The sequence below is a fragment of the Callithrix jacchus genome, chromosome 22 (assembly GCF_049354715.1).
Source record: "Callithrix jacchus isolate 240 chromosome 22, calJac240_pri, whole genome shotgun sequence".
Taxonomy (NCBI): domain Eukaryota; kingdom Metazoa; phylum Chordata; class Mammalia; order Primates; family Cebidae; genus Callithrix; species Callithrix jacchus.
The window spans coordinates 41,386,174-41,403,896 of NC_133523.1; the positions used below are offsets into that span (position 1 = coordinate 41,386,174).

Here is a 17,723-nt window from a genome sequence, read left to right on the forward strand (position 1 = left end):
TCCTATGGTAACCAGCAGGTGGGAGCAAACAGCCAGAAGTTACCTGTCACCTCCAGGCACACAACCCACCTGCCTGGACCCTGAAGGCCCACAACCCCAGAATGCCCACAGCTCTGCCACTGGCAACTCTTTTGGCTGTAGGAACTATGTAGTCCCACAAGGCCTGGCCCCAGAACCCAGAAACACAAACACCCGGCCCACACAGTCACCCAATCGAGGAAGCACAGCTGATCACACCGCCCACACCCACACGCCATCACACCCGGCAGCCGTTCCCAGTGCAGTGGCGAGACTGCATGGACCAGATGCCCATCAGTTAGCACGACTCCCCCACCACAGCCTCGGTGACATTGCCACCCTGCAGCCCCCCACTGCAGTATCACGTAGACACTCCTACCTTCTATCTCACTCCTGATGCCTCCTGGTATCTCTGTTTACTTCCTTCAGTGCCTACATCTCTGTCCCCACATTTTCCATCTTCTTTTCTCTGCCTCTCTCGGGTTCTCTGGGTCTCTCTCTCCATCTCTGACTCTTTCTGTCTCTGCAATTCTCCAGCAGTCTCTCTCTCTGACTCTGACTCTCTCTGTTCTCTGTCTCAGTCTCTTCTCATCTCTCTGCCCTCCCTTTTTTTGAGACAAGGTCTCACTCTGATGCCCAGGCTGGAGTGCAGTGGCATAATCATGGTTCACTGCGGCCTTGATCTCTAGGTCTCAAGCAATCCCCCCACCTCAGCCTCCTAAGTAGCTGGAAATATAAGTGTGCGCCACCACACCTGGCTACTTTTCAATTTTTTATAGAGACAGGATCTCACTATGTTGCCCAGGCTGGTCTTGAACTCCTAGGCTCAAGTGATCCTCCTGCCTTGGCCTCCCCAGTACTTGGATTACCGGTGTGAGCCACCTCACCTGGCCTGCCCTTCTTTATCTGGATTCTTCTCTCCCCATCTCTGTCTCTCAGAATCTAAAGAATGGAGTAACCAGGCCGGGCATGGTGGCTCACACCTGTAATCCCAGCACTTTAGGAGGCCAAGGTGGGCAGATCACAAGGTCAGGAGATTGAGACCATCTGGCTAAATGGTGAAACCCCATTTCTACTAAAAACACAAAAAATTAGCCAGGCATGGTGGTGTGAGCTCCCAGTACTCAGGAGGCTGAGGCAGGAGAATCGCTTGAACCTGGGAGGTGAAGGTTGCAGTGAGCTGAGGTTGCGCCATTGCACTCCAGTCATGGCCACAGAGGGAGACTCTGTTTCAAAAAAAAGAAAAAAAAAAGAAAGAATGGAGTAACCAAAGTCAACGCACTTCTAGCAGAAGGGTTTCAATCAGGCACTCATTCAAAAGAGGCATCTCAACACACAAACACACACAAGACACAGCGACACCCGCGAAAGGACAGGCGCACACAAGCCGGCCATGTGGGGACACCCGCCTACCTCCACCCTCCTGATTTCAGGATATTTTCAATTTTCTGTGGGTGGAAAGGGCCGCCCCCGACCTTAGCAGGGGCTGGGAGCTGTCCGCGGTGCTGAAATGCTGGGGACAGCGGGGAGGGAGGGTCTCCTGAAACACGCTCCGCACACACAGCTGCCGACACAGTGACACGCTGACAGAGTGACACACACACACACGCACACACACCTCTGTTGCTCACTCTTGCAGGCACGCTGCGATCCACTGACACACAGTGACTGGCGTGCAGGGACACACACGTCAACTGCGCCCTGGCAGGCGCGCCCTCAGGGGACCCAGACGCAGGAGAATCCCAATACGCAGGAAACAGCAAGAAGGACTCGAACTAGACCAAGGCAGGACTTCCTGAGATCACAGGAGGCAGACTTCCTCCCCAGCCTGCCCCCTGGTTTCCTGAAAACTCCACTCTCCTGCCCTTCTCCCCTGCCAGCCTCTGATCTCAGACCCAGTCTCCTCCTCATCCTGTTTCTCACTGACCCAAACTTTCCCTTCTCTCTGCAGCATCATGAGACCCTCTCCTTCCTGGGTCCGACTCTCTCTCTCCTTCCCTGGGTCCGACTCTCTCTCCTTCCCTGGGTCCAACTCTCTCTCTCTTCCATACGTGTCTTTATTGCCTCTGTGTCTACCTTTCAGTCTCCCTCCATCGCAGTCTCTTAATATCCATCTCTCTGCCTCTGTGTCTCTTCCTTTTGTGTCTTTTTTGTTTTTTTGAGACAGGGTTTTGCTCTTGTTGCCCACACTGGAGTGCAATGGTGCAATCTCAGCTTACTGCAACCTCCACCTCCTGGGTTCAAGCAATTCTCCTCTCTCAGCCTCCCGAGTAGCTGGGATTACAGGCGCTGCCACCACGCCCGGCTAATTTTTGTATTTTTAGTAGAGATGGGGCTTCAACATATTGGTCAGGCTGGTCTCAAGCTCCTGGTCTCAGGTGATCCACCCACCTCGGCCTCTCAAAGTACTGGAATTACAGGCGTGACCACCTGACCTCTAAATTCCTGTCTTTCTGTGTCCGTCTCTCTACTCTGTCTCTGTTTCTCTCTCCAGTTCTCGCTGTCATTCTGTCTTCAGCTCTCCCTGGGTCTATCTCTAAGTCTCTGTCTCTGTGTCTCTCGTGCTCTCCCTGCCACCCCATCTCTGTGTGTCTCTCCTCCATCTCTGAGTTGGTCCTCCAGCCTAGCTGCTTCAAAGTGCCTCTAATCAGCGCCTGCCCATCAGAGGAAGGATGAGTTTCCGTAAACACTAATTAGACTCCTGTTTGCTGTCTTCTGAAGCAGCAGCTAGGAGCTGGGGTGGGGAGTGGGGGGACAGAAGGTGTCCCAGCCTGGGGAAGCTGTGTGGGGGAGGAGAGGGCCTATGGGGTTGCAGCAGCAGGAAAGAAGCAGGTTAAACTACAAGAAGGATGGAAGAAGCAGAAAGAAAACTCTCTCCATTCCCCCTATCTCTTGGGTGTGAGAGAGGGGGCTGGGATAGTGCCTCTCACAGTCCTGAACCCAAATTCTCAACAACCCTAAGAGGGAGACCAAGCCAGACAGAGAGAGAGATGGAAAGGTGTGGAGAGTGTGTCTGAAATATAAGATGAGTGCAAAGAGCGAGGTGCTGGGGACAGAGAGCCACAGATGAACAGAGATGCAGAGACTCAGAGAGAGACCGCCCAGGGAGGGAGAGATGCAGAGATGCAGAGGGAGAGATGGCGAGACAGCGAGCGCTGTGAGAAGCTGAGCGCTGCCGGAGGCGGAGGCGCAGAGGCTGGGAAGAGGAGGGAGGGGGAGCGCGGTGGGGACTCCGCTTGAGTAGGAGGCGCGTGGGCGGCACGGAGGAGGGAGACAGACGGGGAGTGCGGGGGTGGAGGGTAGCTGGCAGAGGAGGGGCAGGCGCTGCCTGCATCTTGACCAGGCGGGTGGGGGAAGGTGAGGCTGCAGACACACGTTGGGGGACACTCAGGCATCTGTGTAAGGAATGGCCGGGGCTCTGGGCGTGAGAGCAGCCTTGACCCTATAATTTAGTGTACACATCTGTGACTTTATATGTGTCCACATGTGGCTTTTTTAAAATTATTTTTTTATTTACAGAGACAACGTCTCGCTGTCTCCCAGGCTGGAGTGCAGTGGCTTGATCACAGCTCTCACACCTAGCCATCCTCCTGCCTTGGCTTCCGAAGTAGCTGGGATCACAAGTGCGCACCACCATGCCCAGCCACTTTTAACAAAAAGTAGAGGCTGCTCTCCAACTCCTAGGCTCGAACCATCCTCCCGCCTCAGTCTCCTAAAGTGCTGGAACTACAGGTATGCGCCACCACTAATTTCAAAAAATTACTTTTAGTGTAGGAGTTCTGCTATGTTGCCAAGGCTGTCTCGAACCCCTGACCTCGAATGATCCTCCTGCCTCGCCCTCCCAAAGCGCTGGGATTACGGGCGTGAACCACCAAGCCTGGCCGTGTGTGTCTATGTGTGTGTGGTGCGTATAAACGGCTTTGTGTCCGATCTGTAAACGTCTGTCTACATGTGTGTGTCTGCGTGTATCCAGTCAGCCCACCTCCCCACACCCCATTTTCCCAAATCCCAGCCCTCAGGCTTCCCATTGTCACCCCAGGTCCTGCCTTGCCTTCCCAGGCCCCCAGATTCCCGCACCATCTTTTCCCAAAGCCTCACCCACCTTCCCCTTGGTGCCCCGCTACTTCCCCAGGTTCCTCCTCTCATCCAGAAGCCCCACCCCTTCCCTAGCTCTGCCTCCCCATGTCCCACCCATCTCGTTAGGCCCCGCCTTCTTCCTCAGCCCACATCCATTTTCCCATTTCCTGGCGCCCTGTGAACAAACCCAGACCCCACCCATCACCCTGGACCCGCCCCTTCTTACAGCCACATGCAACGTCTCACCTCGACAGGCCTCTCCCCACATCTTCCCTGAACCCTCTTCTTCAGGACTCACTCCACCAGCTACCAATTAAGGCCCCACACCCCTCTCGCCAGGCCCCTATCCCATCTCTCTTCACCTTGCCCACCCTTCCTCCTTGGGACCCTCTTCACCTGTTCGGCTGCCTCTCTGAGCCTCGCCTCTTTATTTCACAGTCACAATCCCATCAGGCCCTACCCACATTGTGGACACAGCTCACCCACGCCCGGCCCCTCTCGAGGCTCAGCCCACTTTTGAACACAATTAACTCAGGCCCCTCCCCTCCTGAGGACCCACCAGGCCCAGCCCTTTGGAGCACTGGTTAGTTAAGCCCCGCCCACGTCGTGGGCATGGGTCACATGCCCCTCCCACTTTCCGGGCGCCGCTCACAGGCCCCGCCCCACCCTTGAGCCCTATCAGGCCCCGCCCATTTCGGAGCCCCGCCCCTCTCCGGGCCGCCGCGGGCGCGCTCACATGGTCTCGTCGTCGCCAAACTCCAGCTCTCCGCACGCGTCCTCGTAGTGCACCCCGCCGCCGCGCGCCGTGCCGTCCACCGTGCGGTAAGGGAGGCGCACGGTGCCGCGCGCGCCCGAGCTGCGCACGACGCGCACGTCCACGGTGCCCATGCACTCGCTCACGTGCAGCAGGCGGTCCTGGAAGGAGAAGATGCCCGCGTGGTCGTCGTCCAGGATGGTGACGGTGGCCAGCAGGGGCGCCACCAGCCGCCCTTTGGGCCGCCCGCCGCCGTCGGGCTCGAACATGCCCTGCGCGTCGCCCACGCGCAGGTTCAGCAGCCGCACGAAGAAATGCTCGTCCTCCTCGAAGATGTCGTCGTCGATGATGCCGATGCGCAGCTCCTTCTGCGTCTCGCCTGGCTTGAACACCAGCGTGCCCTCGCTGCGGCAGGGTGGGGAGGGGGAAGAGCGGGGTGAGGGTCGGTCACCGGCTATGTGTTGTAGGGGGTGGGGGGAGTCTGGACGTGCTTGCCACAGGAGAACTCCCAAGTATGAGAATTGACAGGCACTAAACAAGCACTGACGTGAATCAGGGTGGGCGTCCTGGAGGAAGGGCTGCAGAATGGGAACAAGACAGAGTGGGCCCCTCCCTGCCGTGGAACTTGTGAGGAGAGAAGGCGGGCATTAAACAGATAAGGATAAGGCTGAGATGAGGGCAGGCTTCCTGGAGGAGGCATTAGCGGGCATACTCCAGGCAGAGGGAATAGCACATGCGAAGTCCAAGAGTTGAGAGGGAGCATGGGCGGGCGCGGTGGCTCATGCCTGTAATCCCAGCACTTTGGGAGGCCGAGGCAGGTGGATCACGAGGTCAAGAGATGGAGACCATCCTGGTCAACACGGTGAAACCCCGTCTCTACTAAAAATACAAAAAATTAGCTGGACATGGTGGCGCGTGCCTGTAATTCCAGCTACTCAGGAGGCTGAGGCAGGAGAATTGCCTGAACCCAGGAGGCAGAGGTTGCAGTGAGCCGAGATCGCGCCATTGCACTCCAGCCTGGGTAACAAGAGTGAAATGCCGTCTCAAAAAAAAAAAAAAAAAAAAAAGAAAGAAAGAAAAAGAAAATGCAGAGTCTGGTTCAGAAGCTTCTGGGTTTCCTGGAATCTCATTTTTTTTTTGAGATGGAGTCTCGCTCTGTCACCCAGGCTGGAGAGCGGTGGCATGATCTCAGGTCATTGCAATCTCCGCCTCCCTGGTTCAAGCAATTCTCCTGCCTCAGCCTCCCAAGTAGCTGGGATTACAGGCATGAGCCACCACACCTGGCTAATTTTTTTTGTATTTTTAGTAGAGGTGAGGTTTCACCATATCGGCCAGGCTGGTCTCGAACTCCTCACATTGTGATCTGCCCCCCTCAGCCTCCCAAAGTGATAGGATAACAGGCATGAGTCACCGAGCTCGGCCTAGAATCAATTTTTTTTTTTTGAGACAGTTTCAGTTTCGCTCTTGTTGCCCAGGCTGGCACGATCTCAGCTCACCACAACCTCTGCCTCCCTGGTTCAATTGATTCTCCTGCCTCAGCCTCCCTAGTAGCTGGGATCGTAGGCATGAGCCTCCACGCCCTGCTAATTTTGTATTTTTAGTAGAGATGGGGTTTCTCCACGTTGGTCAGGTTGGTCTCAAACTCTTGACCTCAGGTGATCCGCCCACCTCGGCTTCCCTAAGTGCTGGGATGACAGGCGTGAGCCACCACACCCGGCTATTATTGCATTTCTAACGAGCTCCAGGGACTGATCTGGTCACATTTTGAGTGGCAGGGATATAGGACCCGGAAAGGATCCTGTCATTCCTCTGATAAAAACCCTTCCCAGATGCCCCCAAGAGAATGTTCATATGCCTTAACTTGGCATCATTCATTCATTCAACAAACACTCCTAAGAGCACCTGTTCTGTGCCTTGTGCAGAGTGGTGCTGGGGACACAGCAATAACTAGGCCCTGTCCTCACAGGGTTCACAGCCCCATGGGAGAGCCATATCACCATGACAATTGCACATCTAATGATTTAATTATGGTTCATTCATTCAACAGATACTGAACGTTGTGTGCCAGGCATTGTTCTAAGTGTTGGGGGAACAGCGGCAAGCAGCAGCTCTGAGCTTCTGTTTTAGTGCAGAAGATTGAGCAGTAAACAAACAGAATGTCAGGTGGTGATGGTGCTATTGAGACCAACAGTCAGGAGGGTAAGGAGTGAGGGGAGGGAGCTGTTGCTGTGGTCAAGAATGCCTTTTGGAGGACGGAACATTTGAGCAGAGATCTGAAGGAGGGGAGGGAGTGAGCCATGGGGAGGCTGCCTAGAAACATGTTTTTTTTTTTTTAATATTCTATGAATAGTTTATTGATAAGAGATAATAAATGACGGGGAATTGCTAAAGATTTGTTTTGTTTTTTTGAGAGGGAGTCTCAGTCTGTCGCCAGGCTGGAGTGCAGTGGCGGGATTTCTGCTCACTCCAACCTCCCCTCCCAGGTTCAAGGGATTCTCCCACCTCAGCCTCCCTAGTAGCTGGGACTACAGATGCCCACCACCATGCCCAGCTAGTTTTGTGTACTTTTTGTAGAGATGGAGTTTCACCATGTTGGCCAGGCTGGCCTCAAACTCCTGACCTCAAGTGATCCACCTGTCTTGGCCTCCCAAAATGCTGGGATTACAGGCGTGAGCCACCTTGCCTGACCAAAAGAGTATTTTTGGTAAAGGGAACAGGCAATGTGAATGCTCTGACCTGGAGCTGGACAGCTGGACAGGATCTGACATGAAGCAGGGACAGCTCACCTGCTCAAGAAACCGCAGGGAGACCAGCATGATGGCGGTGGGAGCCAGGGTGAGAGGGTGGGAGATGGTGGCACAGAGCAAACAGGGGCAGATCTCCTAGGGCCTGGGTGGGCCACGGTGAAGACTTCTGCATTCACCCTGAGTGAGGCGGGAGCCCGGGAGGCTTCCGAGCAGAGGAGGGACATTCCGAGCGGAGGACAGACGTGAGCTGGCTCAGTCCATCCTTTAAAAGAGCAACGGTGGTGTAAATCTCTGAAGCACCCACAAGGTACTCTGTCATGGGGGGAGCCGGGGAGGGAACAAGGCAGTGACATTAGATGAGTCAGGGTGAAAGTCTGAGGGTCATGGAGTAAGGGGGCTTTCCTGGAAGGGCTACAGACATCAGCATGACTCTGGGATGTTTAGGAATCTTGAAAATCTCTCCTTTCCTCTAAGCCTTTCCACCATCTCTGAACTCCTGCTACATGATCCATACGCATTCACTATCACTTTCACATTAAAGGGGTTCTGGGGCCGGGCGTGGTGGTGCAAGCCTGTAATCCCAACACTTTGGGAGGCCGAGGCAGTTGATGACTTGAGGTCAGGAGTTCGAGACCAGCCTGGCCAATATGGTGAAACCCCGTTTCTACTAAAAATAGAAAAATTAGCAGGGTGTTGTGGTGCATGCCTGTAGTCCCAGCTACTCCAGAGGCTGAGGCAGGAGAATCATTTGAACTGGGGAGGCGGAAGTTGCAGTGAGCCAAGATTGCACCACTGCACTCCAGCCTGGGCGACAGAGTGAGACTCCACCTCAAAAGAAAAGGTGTGTGTGTCAGGGGGGTTGGGCTCCAGTTCTCCAGCTCTGTGGGAGGAAGGCAGGGACCCCAAGGTTCTGGCAAAGAGGTAGGGGGTGTAGAACCAGAGGGTGTAGAACGGGACCTGCAGTGAAGGGACAGGGGAGTCCCCCAGCTTAGGATTCGCTGTCCGTGGTGGTGGGGCACCCAGAAGGGTGGGCTGACCTGCTCTAAGCCTAGCTCGGCTACCATGCCAGCTGTGTGATCTTAGGCAGTCAAGATTCTGCCGTCCTCTGAGCCTCGGTTTCCTTTTCTGTGGAATGGGCTAAGAATAGTGTTTACCTCCTGGTGCTGTGGTGAGGACTGAATTGATACAGGGGAAGCACCCAGAGGCACAGCGAAAACAATGACAGTTAGCTAGTGATATTCACATATTAATATTAGAATCTTAGGGTCCTAGAGCTGCGGGATGGGAGACATTTAGACATAAGGGATAAAGGGATCAGTAGAATGTGGAGATTGTAGCACCATCTTTTTTGTGTGTGTGTGTGCAGTTGCACAATCCCAGCTCCCTGCAGCCTCAACCTCCTGGGCTCAAGCCATCTTCCCTCCTCAGCCTCCTGAGCAGCTGGGACTACAGGCATGTGCCACCACACCTGGCTAATTTTTATACTTTTTGTAGAGATGGGGTTTTGCCATGTTGCCCAGGCTGGTCTTGAACTCCTGGACTCAAGCAGTCCGCCGACCTTGGACTTCCAAAGTGTTGGGACTGCAGAGGTGATCCACCGCGTACATGCTGCGGCGTCATCTTTGCCAAACAATCCAGAGATTTAGCACCATCTTTACCAAACAACTAAACTGGGCATCGCAGTAATGGACGAGCGGACATCACGTTCCTCCTGATACAATGCACGCAGAGGGATAGAGCATCACTTCCATGGGATTCCTGCCAAAGGTGCAGGACTCTCATCATCAGGAAGCATGAGACAAACCCAGACTGAGAATCATTCTAGTAACTGGCCTATCATCCTCTAAAGCATCAGGTCACGAAAGTCACGGGAAGGCTGAGAAATGGATCCAGACAAGGAAATGCAACGTGTGGTTCTGGATCAAGTGGGAAGAGAGGGAAGGAGTGAAAACGCAGCCGCCAAGGACATTACAGGGATGACTGGCGAAATGCAAACACGGGGTGTGTATCACTCAATGGATATTGAGTTAACAGTATCAGTTCAACATTAGATTTCTTGAGTGAGACCATAGCATTATGATTAGGTAGGAGAACGCCATTATTCTTAAAAGATGTATGCTCAGGCCGGGCAAGGTGGCTCATGCCTGTAATTCCTGCACTTTGGGAGGCTGAGGTGGGTGGATCACCTGAGGTCAGGAGTTCGAGACCAACCTGGCCAACATGATGAAACCCTGTCTCTACTAAAAATACAAAAAATTAACTGGTTGTGGTGGCACACACCTACAATGCCAGCTACTTAGGAGGCTGAGGCAGGAGAATCACTTGAACCCAGGAGGCAGAGGCTGTAGTCAGCTGAGATGGTGCCACTGCACTCCAGCCTGGGCAACAAGAGCAGAATTTTGTCTCAAAAAAAAAAAAAAAAAAAAAAAGCATGCTCAAGTATTTAGGCATGAAGTTCATGGTATTTGCAACTCACTGTCACGGAGTGCCACAATTATTATTATTATTATGTTATTATTTTGAGACAGAGTCTGGCTCTGTCACCCAGGCTGGAGTGCAGTGGCACAGTCTTGGCTCGCTGCAACCTCTGCCTCCTTGGCTCAAGCGATTCCCCGACCTCAGCCCCCACCCCATCCCCGCCCCTCTCAGTAGCTGGGACTACAGACACACGCCACTATGCCCAGCTAATTTTTTTTTTTTTGAGAAAGTGTCTTGCTCTGTCTCCCAGGCTGCGGTGCAGTGGCACGATCTTGGATTACAGGCATGCACCACCATGCCTGGCTAAATCTTGCATTTTTAGTAGAGACAGGGTTTTGCCACGTTGGCCAGGCTGGTCTCAAACTCCTGACCTCAGGTTGGAGTTGATCCATCTGCCTCGGCCTCCCAAAGTGTGGAATGACAGGCGTGAACCACCACGCCCAGCCCCCAATAATTAACATTATTAAATATTAAAGAGAGAATAAAAGCAAACAGGATAAAATGTGAACAACTGGTGAATGTGGATGAAGGTGATAGCACAGGTCGTCAATCTGTGTGTAGCCCTGCTGCAGGTGTGAAGGCTTTCACAATAAAAGAGGGTGTGGCGGCTGTAGTCCCAGCTACTCAGGAGGGCGAGGCAGGAGGATCACTCGAGCCCAGGGCTTTGAGTCCAGTCAGAGCAGCATAGCAAGACCCTGTGTCTAAGAAAAAAAGAGTTTGGCTTAGCTGGGCGTGGTGGCACACACCTGTAATCCCAGCTACTGGGGAGGCTGAGGCAGGAGAATCGCCTGAACCCGGGAAGTGGAGGTTGCAGTAAACTGAGATGGCACCACTGCACTTCGGCCTGGACAACAGAAGGAGACTCTGTGTCAAAAGAAAAAAAAAAAAGAGTTTGCGCCAGGCACAGTGGCTCACGCCTGTAATCCCAGCACTTTGGGAGGCTGAGGCAGGTAGATCACCTGAGGTCAGGAGTTCGAGACCAGCCTGACCAATGTAATTAAACCCCATCTCCAGTAAAAATACAAAAAACTAGCTGGGTGTGATGGCAGGTGCCTGTAATCCCAGCTACTCGGGAGGCTGAGGCAGGAGAATCGCTTGAACCTGGGAGGCGAAGGTTGCAGTGAGCCGAGATCACACTACGGCACTCCAGCCTGGGTGACAAGCGCAAAAGTCCGACTCCAAAAAAAAAAAAAAAGAAAAGAAAAAAGAAAAAGAAGGAAATAAAGAGAAAGAGAGAGAGAGAAAGAAGAGGGGAGGTGAGGGGATGGGATGGGAGGGGAGAGGTAGGGAGGGGAGAGGAGAGCAAACTGGCCCCAGGAAGAGAATGGTTAAGAGATGAGGGATTGGCTGCTAGTTGGTGGCAGAACCAAGGATCTGGGAAGAGTTTAGCCTCAGCTGTATCCCAGGGAGGAGATTAAAGGGGATGTGCCAGGCTACTGAGCATGTAGAACCTCTGAAAAACTCAGCCACTGGCACTCTTTCTCCCTGTCTCCTGATTTATTTTTCTTCACAGCTCCTACCACTACCTGGCATTTTAAGGTAATCGGTGTTTACTTCCTAATGGCCTGTCTTTCCCAGGAGAATGTGAGCTCCATTTGGGCAGGGACTTTATGAGTTCTATTCAGTGACAGATCTGGTTTTTTATCTGTTTCTTGCACATAGTAGACACACGATAATTGTCATTATGGGAAAGGGGAATTTGACACACATGAATTAACAATGCGTACTGTTTAAAGCATTAAGAAGGCTGGTGAAAATCATTTGAAAGAACATACTGTAAAGCTCTAAGTCTTAAAAGAGTGTGGCATCGACAGAAGAACTACAAATAGATGAAGAACTTTGTGGGCCACGTGAGGACAGAGATCTTATCTATCTTGGTTATTGTTCTAGGTTAATCCTTTAAGGCTCTGGCACACAGTAGGTGCTCAGAAGGAACTGTTGAATGAGAGAATATCACAGATCTTCAAGGACAGGGGTAAGGATAGGAACTGGGATTGTGAGATATGGTAGAGGGTGATGGGTGTGTTGCTTTATGGGGGAACCAAAGGCCTTTAGCCGTTGTCTCTCTCCTCCTGTCCTTTTTTATTTTCCTCCATAGGACTTATTGCCACTTCAAGTTTTTATATGTTTAGTAGTTTATATCCTCTTTGCAGTTTGAGGGAAGGGACCTCAGCTGTCTTGTTCCCCATGGTATACATGGTATACCCACTAGCATATAGTGTGTGCTCAATAAGTATTATTACTTAGTAATGGTGGGAGAAGGCTTGTCCTACCAGGTAGCAATACACATAACGGAGCTCTAATAATTAAAACAGTGTGGCATTGGCACAAAACCACAGACAGACAAAGAATGTAGGAGGAGGGGTGTGGAGACAGAGTTTGTCTCATTCATCATATGCACTGAGTGCCTGGGGGCAGCATATGGCACATGGTAGGTGCCCACTAAACATTAATGTTCTATGCACATGAGGAGACATCTGTTTTACCAAACAATAAAACATAGAACATGGCCAGGAGATGATGGCTCACACTTGTAATCCAAGCACTCTGGGAGACTGAGACGGGTGGATCACTTGAGGCCAGGAGTTTGAGACCAGCCTGGCCAACACGGCAAAACTCTATCTCTACTAAAAGTGCAAAAATCAGCCGGGCATGGTGGCACATGCCTATAATCCCAGCAACTCAAGGGGGTGAGGCATGATAATCACTTGAACCTGGGAGGCAGAGGTTGCCATGAGCTGAGATCGGGCCAGTCACTCCAGCCTGGGCAACATGTGAGACTCTGTTTCCAACAAACAAACTGAAAACACCCAGAGGTAGACAATGAAGGCGGGAGGGGTAGCCTTCCCATAGCCATGCGCTCTGCCCGGCCCAGTGGTGTGTGCCCCAGGTCTAGAACAGGGACTGGCACAGAGCAAGCTCTCAGGAATGAATGAATGAGTGAATGAGTGATGAATGAATGAGCAAATGAATGAATGATGAATGAGCGAATGAATCAGTGAATGAAAGAATGAATAAATGAGTGAATGAATGAGAGAATCAGTGAGCGAGCGAATGAATCCTGCAGGAGGCAGTCGGGAGGCCCTGAGCCTGGAGGCTGCAGCACATCGGGACTAACGGCGGCCCTGCACCCCGGCCCCGCCCCCTGCCCCCCTGCCCGCCCCCCGCTCCCACCCGGCACCCCCACCCGCGGCTCCCACCTGTACTCATAGTCGGAGCCCGCCTTGGCCGAGCCGTCCTCGGTGCGGTAGTCCACGTAGAACGTGCTGTTGCCCTCGCCGCCCTGGCACGTGACGGACAGCAGCACGGAGCCGCAGTTCTCCAGGCAGTGGTAGAGGCTGGGCTCGAAGAAGATGCGGCTGGCGCCGTCGTCCTCGTCCTCGCCCGCGCCCTCGGCCGGGGCCGCCCTGCGCGACGCGTCGGCCGCGTGTCTGCGGAGCACGTTGCCCGCGCCGGTCATGAGCCGCGTGGCCTGGATGCGGTAGAAGGCGCGGCTCTTCTGCTGGTGCAGCAGCGCGTAGTAGTTGGCGATGCCCACCAGCTGCTCCAGGTCCTTGTCCGGGTGCTTCTGCTTCAGGTCCTTGAGGATCTGGATGACCTCGCGGCGGCTGGCGTCCAGCTCGCGCGCCTCGGCGGGGCCCGCGCCCAGCCCGCCCAGCTCGCCCCCCGGGGCCTCGGCGGCGCCCACGAACGTGCCGTCCAGCTCGATGCTCTTCGGGGGGTCGCCCTCGGCGCCGATGATGATGCCGCTGCGCGGGTCGGTGCGGTAGCGCTTGTACACGTACTTGTAGAAGAGCAGCCGCTTGTCGGCCATCCAGGCGAACACCACGCACACCGGGAAGAAGACCAGGGTCAGCAGCGCCTCCCACACCTGCGGGCGGCGGGCGTCAGGCGGGCGGGCGGCCTCCAGCTCGGCTCCCTCCCCGGCCGCTCCTAGTCCCTCACCAGGCCCCAGCCCCGCCGGCTCTCCCCACTTCCTGTCTCTCTTCATCTCTGCCTCTCCCCATGTCTCTCGTTCTCTTCCCATTTCTGTCCCCCTCTCCTTCCCCATCTGTGTCCTTCTCTCTCTGACTCTCCCTTTTTGGTTCTGTCTCTGTTCATCTCTGCCTCTCCCCATCTCTCTCTCTCCCTCTCCTTCCCCATCTCTCTCCATCTCGTTCTCTCTCTGTGTCCTTTTTGTCTGTCTCTGTTTGGCTCCTGCCTCTCCCCATGTCTGGACATGTCTCCTTGTCCTTCTTTGTACCTTTTTATTTCTTAATCGGGTGACATATACCTTTTGGTAGCTATCCATCCCGTCCCTTGTGTGTCTCTTTCTCTCTCAGTATCTGTGCTTCTCCAGGGGTACTTTTTCCCTCTCCGAGTCTCCGTTCCTCTCTCCTTTCCCGTCCTTCTCTTATTTTCTATCTCCCTCTTGTCTCTGTTCACCTCTGCCTCTCCCCATCTCTCTTGCCATCTCTCTCTCATTTCTCCCACCCCTTTCCAGCTCACTCTGTCTCCATCCCTCCCTCCTGTCTCCGCTCACCTCGGCCTCTCCCCACCCCCCTTTCTCTCCTTCTCATCTCTTTCTCTGCTCCTCACATATTCTCAATTTCCCTCTTATCTCTGTTCACCTCTGCCTCTCCTCCTCTCTCTCCCTCGCTTTCCTCCCATCCCTTTTTACCTCTGTCCTCCCTTTTTGTCTCTGGCCTCTCCCCATCCCCCCAGGTTTCTCTCTCTCCATCTCGTTCTATCTCTCTTTCCCTGTTCGTCCCTGTCTCTCTCCGTTGCTGTGTCTTCTGCTGTCTCTTTCTCTCCTTGCCTCTGTCTCTGCTTTTCTTAGTCTTTCCTCCTCCTCTTTCTCTCTTCCTGGCTCCCTCTTTTCCTGCTGCCTGGGTCTCCTTCTCTCCACGTCCTTCTTTTAGTAGATATCCATCTCCCTCCCTTATGAGTTTCTTTCTCTTTATCAATATCTGTGTTTCTCCAGAGCTACTTTTCCCTCTGTCTCCCTCCCTATTGCTGTCCCTGTGTGTGTGTGTGCGCGTGTGTGCATGTGGTGCATGTGCATGTGTGCATGTATATGTGCGTGTGTGCGCACAGGTGTGTGCATGTGCATGTGCATGCATGTATGTGTGCACACGTGTGTGCATGTATGTGTACACGTGTGTGCATGTATGTATGCATGCATGTGTGTGTGCATGTATATGTGCGCATGCGTGTGTGCGTGCATGTGTTCTCTCTCTCTCCTGGTCTCCTCATTCATCCATCTATCCACTTTTTACACTCTGAGAACCACGCCTGGCTGCCCAGGTGCCAGGAACCCAGACATCCTCAGCCACTGCCAAGCAACAGACACATCCCCACGCTGTGGTCCCAGCTGCTGTCAAGGGACAGAGCTTGTGTCTCTTCTGGCCTCTCTCTCCCTCCATCTTTTTTCTGCCTGCTGCATTTCTCCCCAGTCACCTGGGGGTGCCTCCACTTCTACAAACCTTGCCCATTATCCGAGGCCTGCTCTCCATTCACCAAATGCCCTCAGTTCCCCACCCACACCCCCCTCCAGTGCCTCCTTAGCCTTCGCCTGGCCCTCAGGGACAGAGCTCTGCCTCAAACAGAGACGCACATGCTGTTCATCTGCCTCATAAAACCAGTTCCCATGCACTGCCGGGGCAGCTCTGAGTTGAGAGCCTGCTTTACAACGGGATGGCTGTCTCGTCTCTTGGTCTATAAAATGGGGACATTTCCAAGACTGAATGAGCACATGCATCCCTGGTGCACAGCATTCTCAGTTTCTGACACATGGAAAAGACGTGACACTGACATTGCCCAGCTGAGCGCAACAGCTCACGTCTGTAGTCCCAGCACTTTGGGAAGCTGAGGCGGGTGGATCACCTGAGGCCAGGAGTTCGAGACCAGCCTGGCCAGCATAGTGAAACCCCCTCTCTACTAAAAATACAAATCAGCCAGGTGTGGTGGTGTGTATCTGTAATCCCAGGTACACGGGAGGCTGAAGCAGAACTGCTTGAACCCAGGAGTCGGAGGTTGCAGTGAGCTGAGATCACACCACTGCACTCCAGCCTGGGTGGCAGAGTAAGACTCCATCTCAAAAAAAAAAAAAAAAAGAAGAAAAAGAACCTTGCCATCATTATTTAGTGCTGTTATCTTGGCTCACAGACCCAGGCTCAGTCTGCTGATGGGCCACCACAGGCCACAGCACATGAAAAGCATCTGCCAATACTCAAGGGTGTGGCTTGAAGGTACTCATGGAAAGACTCTCATGAAAGATGAAGAGGAAAAGAGTAAAGAGTATTTACAATCCGAAAGCCCCAAAGCCAGGCATGGTGGCTCACGCCTATAACCCCAGCCCTCTGGGAGGCTGAGGCGGGTGGGTCTCTTGAGCTCAAGAATTTGAGACCAGCCTGGCCAACATGGTGAAACCCTGTCTCCACTAACAATACAAAAATTATCCAGGTGTGGTGGTATGCGCCTGTCATCCCAGCTACTCGGGAGGCTGAAGCAGAAGAATAGCTTCAATCTGGGAGGCAGAGGTTGCAGTGAGCTGAGATCGCGCCACTGCACGCCAGCCTGGGGGACAGAGTGAACTTCTGTCCTGAAAAAAAAAAGGCAGCCCTGAAGTATGTTAAAAACCAGCCTGGTAGGAAAAATATCGAAGCTGCAGCGGTCACACCCACCATCGCCGTGTTTACTGATGGCTCGGAGAACACACGAGTCTTGCACATAGTAAAACTGCATGAAGCCAACAGGCAGATTTGGGAAACGAAGCTGAATGTTTTCAGCGCAAGCTGTGAAATGAACTCTCTCCCTTGTACTAATTGAACCTACCACTATGTATATTGCAAGGGAGTCTCTATTCATCAGAAGACAATCCCAAACCCCTAAGATTTCCCTTCCTCCCACGGGTAAATAAAACGTGTTCCTGGCTGATTGGCAACGCCTTTCTAGAACACCCACTGGGAGTGTGCCCAGCCTGGGAAGGCACGGTGACATTTTCAGGTCTCAGTGGAGCAGGCGCACCCCTGAGATAGAGTATTGGAAACCTGAGGGTGTTTATGGGTTTCTGTCATAACTAGGGAGGGGGACATGGTCTTGGCCTTTCATGGCCTGAGGACATCCAGTAACTAATGGGACGGTCCCACACAATAGAGAAATGTCCCATATGCCGGCTCATTTCAGAACCTGCCACTAATGTTCTTATCCGTGAAAACCCTGTTGATGACAGTTAGAATTTATAACTCTGTTTTATGTGTATCTTTTTTTTTTTTTTTAGACAGTTTTGCTCTAGTTGCCCAGGCTGGAGTGCAATGGTGCAATCTCGGCTCACTGCAACCTCCGCCTCCCAGGTTCAAGTGATTCTCCTGCCTCAGCCTACGAGTAGCTGGGATTACAGGCATGCACCACTACACCCAGCTAATTTTGTAGTTTTAGTAGAGATGGGTTTCTCCATGTTGGTCAGTCTGGTCTCAAACTCCTGACCTCGGGTGATCTGCTCACCTCGGCCTCCCAAAATGCTGGGATTACAAGCATCAGCCATTGCACCTAGCCTATGTATATCTTTTCTTAATTTTTTCTTTTTGAGATGGAGTCTCACTCTGTCACCCAGGCTGGAGTGCAATGGCCTGATCTCAGCTCACTGCAACCTCCACCTCCCAGGTTTA

The 17,723-nt window shown here is 53.2% G+C and overlaps 1 protein-coding gene across 1 annotated transcript in view; it reads right to left on the reverse strand.

Annotated features, from left to right (window-relative positions):
• The window catches only part of SLC8A2 (solute carrier family 8 member A2), a 42,409-nt gene that overhangs the window by 15,334 nt on the left and 9,352 nt on the right, over positions 1 to 17,723 (reverse strand). The window contains exons 3-4 of the mRNA XM_054249658.2: positions 13,275 to 13,945; positions 4,832 to 5,254 (exon numbers count right to left, since the gene is read on the reverse strand). Coding sequence (XP_054105633.1) covers positions 4,832 to 5,254; positions 13,275 to 13,945 — 1,094 coding nt within the window. The remainder of the gene's footprint in view (positions 1 to 4,831; positions 5,255 to 13,274; positions 13,946 to 17,723) is intronic.